The sequence below is a fragment of the Manis pentadactyla genome, chromosome 14, assembly GCF_030020395.1.
Source record: "Manis pentadactyla isolate mManPen7 chromosome 14, mManPen7.hap1, whole genome shotgun sequence".
Taxonomy (NCBI): domain Eukaryota; kingdom Metazoa; phylum Chordata; class Mammalia; order Pholidota; family Manidae; genus Manis; species Manis pentadactyla.
Window position 1 is genome coordinate 15,200,487 of NC_080032.1, and position 12,587 is coordinate 15,213,073.

General features: G+C 42.2%; 1 protein-coding gene across 12 annotated transcripts in view; it reads left to right on the forward strand.

Moving 5' to 3' along the window:
* Positions 1 to 12,587, forward strand: part of CIT (citron rho-interacting serine/threonine kinase) — a 150,166-nt gene that overhangs the window by 15,464 nt on the left and 122,115 nt on the right. For all 12 annotated transcript variants that reach the window (XM_057492587.1, XM_036929386.2, XM_036929387.2 and 9 more), the window contains exon 6: positions 12,131 to 12,273. In XM_057492587.1, the coding sequence (XP_057348570.1) occupies positions 12,131 to 12,273 (143 nt within the window). The remainder of the gene's footprint in view (positions 1 to 12,130; positions 12,274 to 12,587) is intronic.

The window sequence follows — 12,587 nt, forward strand, 5'->3', positions numbered from 1 at the left end:
AACTTACTGCTGAAGTTCATTTCAGGGCCTCATTCAGGTTCTTGGGGGTTTTAGACTTCTCAAGTAAAAAAGATATCCTAGAAGCAGTTGTTCCTGATTCAGCCCTTAAAACAAGACTGTCCTATTGCCTTAATGGAGATAAGCTTTTACAGAGGCTCACGTAAGAGCAAAGGGCAAGAGAGAGAGAGAGACTCCTTTTTATCTTGAACTTCCATTGGGCATTTTTGGGGGACTTTACTGCTGTTATTTCTGACCTGGAGTAAAAGTTTATTTGCCTTGGTTTCAGAGCAGCTGAGAGCCCAGTGCTGGTAGGGAAGTTCCCAACTTTCTGAGCAGGGCCGCTCTCTCACAAATATGTTGATGTTGAGAGACTGGCCTTGTATCCCCCAGGCTTCTTCAGAGCTAGCACCACCTCTGTTGTGTTTATGGCCGGAAACTCCTTTTCCTTAATATTGTCTTGGAATCTTTCTTTCCTTGAGACGCTGGGAGCCCTGACCTTCACAAATGACCTTAGTGTGTTTCTAGGCTCATTGATATTCTAGGGTATTTGTTGCATATGCATCGTTCACCCTGTGTTCTCTGTGTCCTGTGGAGCTGCTCATGTTTGGGTGTGTTAACAGGCTTCTTCACTAGCCCTCCAACAAGAAGTCCCCTTGAAATGGCAAGTTTTGTTTGTTTGTTGTTGTTTTTGGTATTTCATTTCGAGCTCTTCACATGATTTTAGAACACTAGCTTGTGAGGGATAAGCTTTGTTTTCAAGGCAATGCAGATTACAGGTAGTCCTGGAACCACGAAGGGCTCTGATATTTTGGCTGAAGTCAAGAGTCCACAGTATTCTGGTCTGCCTCGCACTGCCCCGTGAACTCACATTTCTCTTCCTCTGGGTCGAAGAGCTCACTGTCTCGACATCTAATCTCATGCAGCTTCTTGTAGTTAAGCATTGTTGAGATGCTTTGGGACTCACACCATCAAGGTCAGTTTTGGAAGAAGAGGTGATGAATTCTGAGTTCTGTGTAACTCAGATGATGACTAGTGGTCCAGCCACTGCTTCTTACTTCAGGGGGAACCACTGCTCATCTCTCTGGGGCCAGTGAGGATGATCGGAGAGGCCCTGGGAGTGACATTCTCGTAGTTTTCTTTGTGTCAGCTGTAGTGTTTTTTTTTTTTTTTTCAGTATCATTAATCTACAATTACATGAAGAACATTATGTTTACTAGGCTCCCCCCTTCACCAAGTCCCCCCCACATACCCCATCATGGTCACTGTCCACCTGCGTAGTAAGATGCTGTAAAATCACTACTTGTCTTCTCTGTGTTGCACAGCCCTCCCCGGGCACCCTCCCACACTATACATGCTAATCGTAATGCCCCCTTTCCTTTTCCCCGCCCTTGTCCCTCCCTTCCCACCCATCCTCCCCAGTCCCTTTCCCTTTGGTAACTATTAGTCCACTCTTGGATTCTGTGATTCTGCTGCTGTTATGTTCCTTCAGTTTTCCTTTGTTCTTATACTCCACATATGAGTGAAATCATTTGGTACTTGTCTTTCTCCGCCCGGCTTATTTCACTGAGCATAATACCCTCTAGCTCCACCCATGTTGTTGCAAATGGTAGGATCTGTTTTTTTCTTATGGCTGAGTAATATTCCATTGTGTATATGTACTACATCTTCTTTATCCATTCATCCACTGATGGACATTTAGGTTGCTTCCATATCTTGGCTATTGTAAATAGTGCAGCAATAAACATAGGGGTGCATCTGTCTTTTTCAAACTGGAGTGCTGCATTCTTAGGGTAAATTCCTAGAAGTGGAATTCCTGGGTCAAATGGTATTTCTATTTTGAGCATTCTGAGGAACCTCGATACTGCTTTCCACAATGGTTGAACTAATTTACATTCCCACCAGCAGTGTAGGAGGGTTCCCCTTTCTCCACAACCTTGCCAACATTTGTTGTTGTTTGTCTTTTCGATGATGGTGATCCTTACTGGTGTGAGGTGATATCTCATTGTGGTTTTAATTTGCATTTCTCTGATGACAAGCGAGGTGAAGCATCTTTTCATGTGTCTGTTGGCCATCTGAATTTCTTCTTTAGAGAACTGTCTGTTCAGCTCCTCTGCCCATTTTTTAATTGGATTATTTGCTTTTTGTTTGTTGAGGTGTGTGAGCTCTTTATATATTTTGGATGTCAACCCTTTATTGGATCTGTCATTTATGAATATATTCTCCCATACTGTAGGATACCTTTTTGTTCTATTGATGGTGTCGTTTGCTGTACAGAAGTTTTTTAGCTTGATATAGTCCCACTTGTTCATTTTTGCTTTTGTTTCCCTTGCCTGGGGAGATATGTTCATGAAGAAGTCACTCATGTTTATGTCCATGAGATTTTTGCCTATGTTTTTTTCTAAGAGTTTTATGGTTTCATGACTTACATTCAGGTCTTTGATCCATTTCAAAGTTACTTTTGTGTATGGGGTTAGACAGTGATCCAGTTTCATTCTCCTACATGTAGCTGTCCAGTTTTGCCAGCACCATCTGTTGAAGAGACTGTCATTTCCCCATTTGTATGTCCATGGCTCCTTTATCGTATATTAATTGGCCATATATGTTTGGGTTAATGTTTGGAGTCTTTATTCTGTTCCACTGGTCTGTGGCTCTGTTCTTGTGCCAGTACCAAATTGTCTTGATTACTGTGGCTTTGTAGTAGAGCTTGAAGTTGGGGAGCGAGATCCCCCCCACTTTATTCTTCCTTCTCAGGATTGCTTTGGCTATTCAGGGTCTTTGGTGGTTCCATATGAATTTTTGAACTATTTGTTCCAGTTCATTGAAGAATGCTGTTGGTAATTTGATAGGGATTGCATCGAATCTGTATATTGCTTTGGGTAGGATGGCCATTTTGATGATATTAATTCTTCCTAGCCAGGAGCATGGGATGAGTTTCCATTTGTTAATGACCTCTTTAATTTCTCTTAAGAGTGTCTTGTAGTTTTCAGGGTATAGGTCTTTCACTTCCTTGGTTAGGTTTATTCCTAGGTATTTTGTTCTTTTTGATGCTGTTGTGAATGGAATTGTTTTCCTGATTTCTCTTTCTATTAGTTCATTGTTAGTGTATAGGAAAGCCACAGATTTCTGTGTGTTAATTTTGTATCCTGCAACTTTGCTGAATTCCGATATTAGTTCTAGTAGTTTTGGAGAGGAGTCTTTAGGGTTTTTTATGTACAATATCATGTCATCTGCAAATAGTGACAGTTTAACTTCTTCTTTACCAATATGGATTCCTTGTATTTCTCTGTTTTGTCTGATTGCCGTGTCTAGGACCTCCAGTACTATGTTGAGTAACAGTGGGGAGAGTGGGCATCCCTGTCTTGTCCCCGATTGCAAAGGAAAAGCTTCCAGCTTCTTGCTGTTCAGTATGATGTTGGCTGTGGGTTTATCATATATGGCCTTTATTATGTTGAGGTACTTGCCCTCTATGCCCATTTTGTTGAGAGTTTTTATCATGAATGGATGTTGAATTTTGTTGAATGCTTTTTCAGCATCTATGGAGATGATCATGTGGTTTTTGTCGGCTGTAGTGTTTTTTAGCTTTGTTTTTGTTTTTTTCATGGCTCAGCAGTTTTCAAAGCACATCTTTCGGGGGAGGGTAATACTTAAGCATCTTGAGATGTTTTAGCTCGTTGTCACCATTCTTGTCCTTACCAATTGGCTTTGTCACAGTGATAATCCCTTTCTTTTTCTTTTTAACCGTGGATTTAACTGCCATGGACTTCTGCTTGGACTTCTGCCTGGAATACCTTGTGGACTGGGGACATCTGCCATGCCTCTGATAGGAGGGCTCTGAGCCTCAGGGGGCTTCCCTTTTTGGGCCTGTTGGCTGTGGGGCTTCCCTCTGTGGTGCACCACAGGCATCAGCATCTCCTGCTTAACGAGCATCTTCTCAGGTTTTCCACCCGCCATCTTGGAAGACGGGAACAATCCCCAAACAGTTGTTTTCTGGAGTTCTGGTTGTCTAGCAAATGGATACCTGGCTGCCACGCCGCTTTTACACTCTCCTTTAGCAGCCCAATTGGATATTGCTAATGGGATCTAGTAATTATTTCCTCGTCTGCATTCTCTTCCCAAGTACTTTGGTACTTTGGAGTAAAATGCTTGCTAAAGGTACAGTTTTCTTAAAAAATCCAAATTTAACATAGGAATTAAGGTACGATTATAGATCTGCCATCCGTCATTTACAATTCTGAAATACCCAGATCTCTGAATAACCTCAAGTTCTTTTAATACTTATTTGGCAGCAAAACCTGACTTGAACTCTGTAGCAAAACCTGACCTGAATCTCTTGTTCCCTTTAGTGTGACTATTCATACATTTTGCTGCAAAGTTATGAATGCATTTGATTACAGGGTGATGTCCCAGGCCCTACCCTAGGGTGTTCTCTAATATAAGGTGTATGCACCATTTTAACCTTTCTAAAATCTGTACTTTTCTGAATCTGGAGACATATTCTGCCATAAGATAAGGGGACTGTAGATCTATACTGACATTGCAAAGTACTGAGATTCCATTGTATCCATCAACCACTTACAGATCTTCAAACCTTTGAAGTCTGGGGAAACATATAAATCATGATAAGCTCCCTGGTGGTCGAACATTGATTTGTAATGCAAATTCAGTTTAATTGAAGATGCATTTTAAATCCATGGGGAAAAAAGTAGTACTCCACCTCCTGTATATTTCTCAAAGCTATCTCTTCTCTCTAGTCCTGCCTCTATTGTGCAAGTTCAGGTTGCCATATTCCTTTGCCTACGTGTCTGCAATAACCTCGTAAGCGTTCTTCCTGCCATCTGTCTTGTCCTTCCCCCAGGTCTTTTACACACTGAAGCCAAGTCATCCCGCTGTTAAAACCCTCCAAGGCTTCCTGTTGCCCTCTGGATGAAGTCCAGACTCTTCCACCTGGTTTACAAGGCCTTTGTTATATATGTCTCCAGCCTTGTGTGTTCCCATTTCTCTCCTTTCACTGTACAGTCATCCTGAACTTCTTTTCATTCTTTGAACTTGCCATTGACCTTGTTCAATGCTGTTCTCTCTTTCCCTGTTTACCTGGCTAACTCCTACTTCTCCTTCTGGGCTTGGATGAGATATAATTTCTTCTAGAACCTCACCCTTGGCTTCTGGGAGGTGTGCCCTTCTACTGTGCCTTGTACTTTCTATTCCTGAATGGGTGTTGCTCCCTCCATGAGGGCAGGGATTATGTCCAACCTTGCTTCCAGTAGACCTTCCCCAAGTAAATGCTTAAGAAATATTTATTGCATGATTAATTTCATAGAAATCTGATTTACATACAAGTTTATTTATTGAGGTATGGAAATCATACATTAGCAGTTAGTTTTGTTTTCTTAAGTATATAATTCAAGACCTAAATGGGATTTTCAAAATTTGGGGTACAGTGCAAGGAAATTGAACTTGGGTCCTTTTGAATTTTGATGGCTAAACATTTCCCATTTATAGTTACATCCCAATGAATGTGGCTTACCATTTTCTGGTATATATAGAAAATTGTAGTGAGGTCCATTGTAACGTCTGGTTTTATGTAACAAGGGTAGTCCCGATTTCTGGCAGGTGGCCCACAGAAACAGTGCTTTGTTGATCTGGTTCGTGATGAAATCTGTTCAGTTCTGTGTAACAGATGCCTTCCACCAGTGTCCTTCCACAAAGGAGCTAATCTCTACAAAGAAAACATTGTTTTTGCAACTCACCACTTGTAGTATTGTGTCTAAATGCTCTGTGAGATTCTTAAAGCTGGCAGGCTTTGTACTGGTGTTTTTCAAACTGTGGGTCTCTTCAGCTGCCCTTACTCTGAGCCTATAACGGGCTCATGAATCTTCTTTCCTTACTATGGCATTGCATTGACTTCCCCTTGTTCATTCCAAATGTTTTTTTTTCCCCAGTTGCCCATAGGGATGTGCTAATTAAGGTATAGGCTAAGCTACTGTAACAAAAAGACCCCCAAATACAGTCCAGACTGGTGGATCAGCTCTGTTGAGATAATTCAGAGACCCAGGTTCCCTCTGTCTCGTGGCTCTCTAGAACGTTAGGAGGTTGTCCTCTTTGATGTGCTTGACGTTGGGCAATTTCATGTCTTTGTTCTACCTGGCTAGTGGGAGTAAAGAGCCAAATGGCAGGGCCAGCAAATTTCTTTTATGTAGAATCATATGGAAGAGGGACACATTATTTCCTCTCATGTTTTGTTGACTGGGACTTCATCGTCACATGACTGTGTATCCGTACTGTCTAACTGCATGGCCTATATCCAGCTAGAATTCTTATAACTATGGAAGAAAGAAAGAATGGATCTGCAGCAGTTATGGTCTGCTACAGAGATTAAAATAGCTACTTTTGTAGGTAATAAAAGATAGATCTGGGGCTAGAAGCCAGGCCCCCAGATCCACCTCCCATACTTGTAGGTATTACATTGTACTGTCTCCTTCAAAACCACTTCTAACACAACCCGGTTCTGATGTCCTGCTTTGAATTAGTTCTTTGTATTTCCTGTTTCACTTTCAACCCACAGTCGTACAGTTTCGTGGACAGTGTTTCCATCCTATGGAGGAACAATTTGGAGGTTGGCTGTTTCCAGGCAGTGACCCTGTGGCCTGCATGAACACCAGCCAATGCTGTCATTGGGAGTCTGGAGAGAGTTAGCAAATACAACTTCATTGTTTATTTTAGTGAAATGTGGCAGCTTATGATAGTTTTGACAGCAAGACATGTGCTGTTTTGATCTCTCGTGTAAGATTATCCAGTTTTCAGGCATGTCTCAAAACTCGCCAGCATGTGTGTGTTGCTGCTTCAGAAGGCAGGGTTTGGAAGCCAGCTGCCCATCAGAAGGAAGCTGTTACAGTATCTGCTCTTGTTTTATTACTGCTTTTTGTTGGTCTCTGTGGAGTTATTGGCCTTCTTCGCTTGAGTTTTCTCATTGGTGGAATGAGATATTAATACTTCTTATTGACCCCAATTCAGTTGCTGCGTTACTGCCTTGGGGAGCCTTCTTTTGAGTTCTCCCTGCCTTCCCAATAGTTGTTTTATGTCCTGTTCTTTTGGGGTGTAGCTCAAGTGAGTGCATTCACAGTTTTATCATCTTAGGAGTTGCAGCATAGTTATATTGTCTCAGTAGCATGCCCCATCATCAGAGTTCCTGATTCAGTAGGTCTGGATGGGGCCCAAGAATTTGCATTTATAACCAGTCCCCAGGCGGTGCTGATGCTGGTCCAGGGACCCCAGTTTGAGAACCATGGGCCTACAGTTACAGTTAGTTTCTGGTTCTACTTCTTCCTCTCATTCTTTCAGTAATGGTGTGCATCCCTGAGAGCCCTTTCCCTGCTCTTTCAGGCCAAGGAATGGTACCTACACCTCTGCTGTTAACTAGCTCCCGAGTGCTTCATCCTGTCCCATGTTTATTTCCCTTAACCTGGCCCAAACCGTTGTAGATTGCCCCTCCATTAATTCACATCCTCAGTTACTTAGTTTGCGTGTGCTGTTCCTTGCCAAGACTGGATGATTCAGAGCTCAATGAGGATTTTTTGAGTAGATGGACGAATCAGGCTGGGATTCATATTTTCTGAAATAAAGAGCCTTCTCCCTTTTTCTCTTGGGCATCTTGCCCTTTAGGAAGAATAATCCAGGGTCTCTGCCAGGGGTCACCCTGCTGAGAGGATCCCTTCCTTTCTCCTCCTGCGGAAGATCAGGAGCACTGGGCAGAGTGGATAATGATGGAGTGGCATTGTTTCATCTTCATGGCTCTCTCAGTCATGCTGATTGTTCTGCAAGCATTTCTAGGACACATTTCTACGAGGTGGCCAGCACAGCATGCCTCTAATGACACCCTATACAAATTGGAACAGAGCACTAAAGAACTAGTTCATATTCACAGCCCCCCACATGAGCACGCAAGCATGCATTTTGTGCACGTGCATATGCATATGGACGTATACACACACACACACACACACACACACACACACACACACACACACACATACACACACACCCTATTTCAAATGCAACACAACTGATGGGGATTGCCATCCCAGTACTTGGGGTATAGATGCAAACAGCAACAGAGAAGCAGCCACCCCTTCCAAGCTGAACACATGTAAGATTTGACCTTTAATTAGCATCTGCAGCTGCTGCCATCAGAAGGGTCTGTCTCTGTTGGCCTGAATGTCTTTGCTTTAAAAGAGCAAGTCCATTATAGCTCCAAGCCAGGCTCATCTGTCAGCTGCTGTGCTTTCTCTGCCATCTGCAGGGTTGTCACATTGTTTAGGGCTGTTTCACTGTAGGACTCTTTCTCCTCCTTCCATTTCCCAGCCTTTGATTACCATGCCTTAGTGATCACCATTTGGGTGACCTGCAGCTGTTTGCTGGCACAGGGACATCTCCTGTCCACGCATGGATGCAGAACCGTTGCTTCAGTGCTGATGGACTGGTTATTGCTTTGTTGTCAGCGATCTTGTCTTGATATGCAGAAGGGCTCCAGGTAGTCACTGAAAAAATGTAAGCAGCAGAAATGATGGCTCTATTAAGGCCAGGTTTCGTACAGAGACACCTCTGCTGTAGAAACTTTTCTAGTAGGAGTAGGAGCCACATTGGCTCCAAAACGTCACCAGCAGCAGGTCTTGGTGCAGTGCTGGGCTGTACCAGGAACCAAAATCATCCATTAGCTTCTTAAAAAAAGCAGATTCCTGGACCCCAGCTGTGGAGCTTGATTGCATGAAGTCTGGGGCTGGTCCCTTCACAAGCTCTCAGAATGGTTGGGATGGGCAGGAGACATACTTTACCCTCTCATACTGCTTAGGTCTTTTAAAAAATTCTTTTTCATTCCCCTAGAATTCCAGCTCCATGAAGGCAGAGGTTTTTGTCTGTTTCAGTCACTGCTCATTTCCTAATACTTAGAATAGTGCCTGACACATAGTGGGCACTCAAATATTTACTTGTATGAATGTATTTTATCTGTTTTTAAAAGAGCTTTCCCAGATGATTCTGGTGGGCAGGCAGGTTTGTGAAGCCCTGCTTTAGAGAACTTACCAATGTAATTAGGTTAGAAGCCACATTTTGTGGGGATCAGCGCCTCCCTGGGCATCTCTGAGTAGTAAAAGTCAGGGATGGAGTCCTATTTTTGGGCAAAACCAGATGTGGTGAATGGAGACTGTCTGGCATAGCCTGGGTAGTGACTTCAGCCTGAAATTGTCCATATGTTCTGCTGACTCTGGTCTTCGGTTCATGGCAAGTCATTCAGTACGAAGACTTGAATGCCCACAGTTTGTGACTTTTGATGATGATTTTGGAGCCTCTTGATTCGATACCATTTTTAAAAGCCTAAAAGCATGTTCTGGAAGTGCCTACATCCTAGTTCTTTACTGTATCTCTGAGCTCAAGAGCAAGATGATTGATTAAGCTTGGGTTAACCGCACACAAGCTGTCTGCCCCATGGGCTCCATTCGTACCAGAATAAGTGACTGTACCCCAGTAGGATTGTTTTAGAATAGGGGTAACATCTTGGGGTAGCCAAATTTACTCAATAAATGTCCAAATTAAGTTCTCATTATGGTGTACAGTTGGCATGTTTAGGATGGTGATCTGGGATCATGTTGATGGGTCAAGTTTGATTAGTTCTTTGATATGGACCCAGTCTATTTAGAGGTTTGTCATTTCATATGTCTTTTTTGGCCTCATGATGTGGAGCAGCTGTTACAATTTTTGCTGCTTGTCTTCTCAATCAACCCTTGTTTTGAAGGGAGGAAAAATTGTTCGACTCATAGAAAAGACTAATCTAGTTTGGGCAGAGATTTTCAGCTCAGGAAATTGGATCTCCTGATTAGGAGCAAAGAATACATATCTTTTTGCCTTTCTAAGAGGTAGTTCTTATTTTCTGAACCATCTTACTGGCCATTAAAAACAGAATTTTCAGGAATAGCCACTAAGTACTAAACAGTGGTCAGTTCGCAAGCTCTAAAAATTTGCCAGTGGCTGCCGTGTGTTTGACTTTCTCATCCTTAAACTTATAGGCCATTCTATTTTTCACATCTTTAATAGAGGCAGATTAGAAAATTTATAACTGCCATGTGTTGTCATAAATATGCATTGTTCTCATTTTAAGACATTTCGGTTCTAAAAGCATGAATACTTCTTTTATTATCTGTGACAAAAATTATTTTTGGTGGATGTTCAAGACCTTTTTAATGGCAGCATATATTTAAAGCAGACATAAAAATTAGCATTAACCCACATACCCAGGGCCTGCAGAGAACCAGGTTGGGATGAGTGGGTGAGCTATAGGCAGCCAGGTGGCTCCTGCAGGCTCTCTAGGACTAGATGAGTAGCTATGACTGCTGTGAATTTGGGGAAAATAAAGCCTGCATTTTAGCTGCTGCCCCTTCTAAGTGTTGCTGTTCTTATTAGTTCATAAGTAAGTTTTTTTTTTTTCCCTCCCAGCAGTTTCAGGGCAAATGGAACCTTACTTTTCAAATTGTTCAGCATCTGGTTGAGAATCTGCTGTGTGTAAGATGCCATGTCAGTGGGGGTGACTCCCAGTGGTGCAAGTCATTGGCTCCTCCTGGGTCTCTGGCGGGGGGGGTTGATGTGGTGCAGGGAAGATTCTTTACTGGATCAGCCTGGGGCTTCTAGAGTTATGGGCAGATGCTCCAGGTCTGACTTGACTAGAGCTTTCTTCTAATTCTGGGCAAAAAGTAAACAGAAATTTGGAGGAGGATGGAGGAATTCACATCCCAAAATTGGCTTCTGGAATACAGTAGTTTGAGAGACACCTTGGGTTTTTTTTTAAAGATGTTTATTCAGATCTTTCCTCCTTCCAGAAAAGATTTGCAGCAGCTGAAAAGATGTTTATAACATAGCTCATGAAATGGGAAATCAGAGCAAAGGACAGGAGAAGAACTCAGCAAGGGCTGGTATGGTGGCAAAGATGGTCCAAATGGTTCCCAGCTTCTCCCAGCCATGATCCTTCTCCCAGGATCATGCAGTAAAGGGAGTGTTGGTGCCAGGTTGGTGGCAGTCACAGTATTGCAAGGGATTTAGTCTTATACCCATTTTACAGAGGACGAAACTGAAAGGCAGAGGGTTAAAGCCACTGTGCTGATGTTTGAAGCTACCCTGGTAAATTGGCCTCAAAGCTGCTTGTTGACTCAGGTATATCACACCTGGTTATCATCAAAAGGAGGAAGGATTTTGGTTCCTTGGGGTGGAAGAAATATTTTTACTAATTAAGTATTTTACCTGAGGCTGTACTTTATATTTTTCTTCTAGATTTTTTCTATATATATACTAGCAAGTGTAATGCATTTTTGTAATCAAATGAAAGGGGTTGTACTTTATCCTGTATGGGATACCACTTTATAACACCATGGATAGCTTTGCATGGCAGTATGAATAGGTGGAGTCCTATCATTCCTAATATCTGTATCATATTTCATTGTGTAGATATATCATATTTTAGCAGTCCCTTGATGACAGATATTTGGGTGATTTGCAGGTTTTTTTTCCTGTGTTACAAATAATGCTGCAGTGAATCTATCTACAAACTATTGTAAGTTCCTGTAAAATCAATCATCAGAAGTAGAAGCAGGGTATGTGTTCACATTTACATTTTTAACAGAGACATTTAGATTATCTCCCATGCTGACTGATAAAAGATTGTATCACACTCATTGCACGCCCCCTATATTCTGCTCCATGCTAAGGGGAAGGCAGAAAGGATGCCAGGGAATTTGTTACCCTCTAGGAAATTTTGTCTGCACTGTGTACCTAATCTTTGGGGATGTCTGGGGTGTTAACTTAGGGTGGGTAGGTGAGTGGGTGGATTTAATTCAGTTTTTCAAGCTTGCCTTGCAAACATTGTGCATGGTGTCTGGGACCAGTCTTTCATTATATTGGTTCTCTTGGGTAATAGATGTAATTTCCTTAGGGCAGGGACCTCATCCTACGTGACTTAGAATATGTCTCACACATCTTCATTGCTTTGTGGACATGTAATTATAATACATCAGGCAGTATTTGAGGATCTAACTGAGACATTTCCTTTTTTGGGGGGTATATGAACAATTAATAACTTTGGCATTCTATACAGGTCATGGAATATCTGCCTGGAGGGGACTTGCTGTCACTTTTGAATAGATACGAGGACCAATTAGATGAAAATATGATTCAATTTTACCTAGCCGAACTGATTTTGGCTGTCCACAGTGTTCATCAGATGGGCTATGTACATCGGTAAGTGAGACTCTTTAGTATGCTGAGAATTTATTGGTATCACCTAAGAGTTCATACACTAGAGTGAATGGATGAATGAATTCAGCATCAAAATAACAAAATCCATCCAGCTTCGAGCCAGTCTTGGCTACAGCTGGCTGGAAGTAAGTTTTCCGAAATGGTGGGCATTTCAGCTTACCTATTCAACAGTGAAGCAGATCTAGAATCGTAATGTTCTTAAGTTTGCCAGCAAGATCTGTTAACGTAGCTAGTAAGACTGGGAACTCTTGCACGGGCTCTTTGGGTTATGGTAGAGAACTGGGAACAGGATTCGA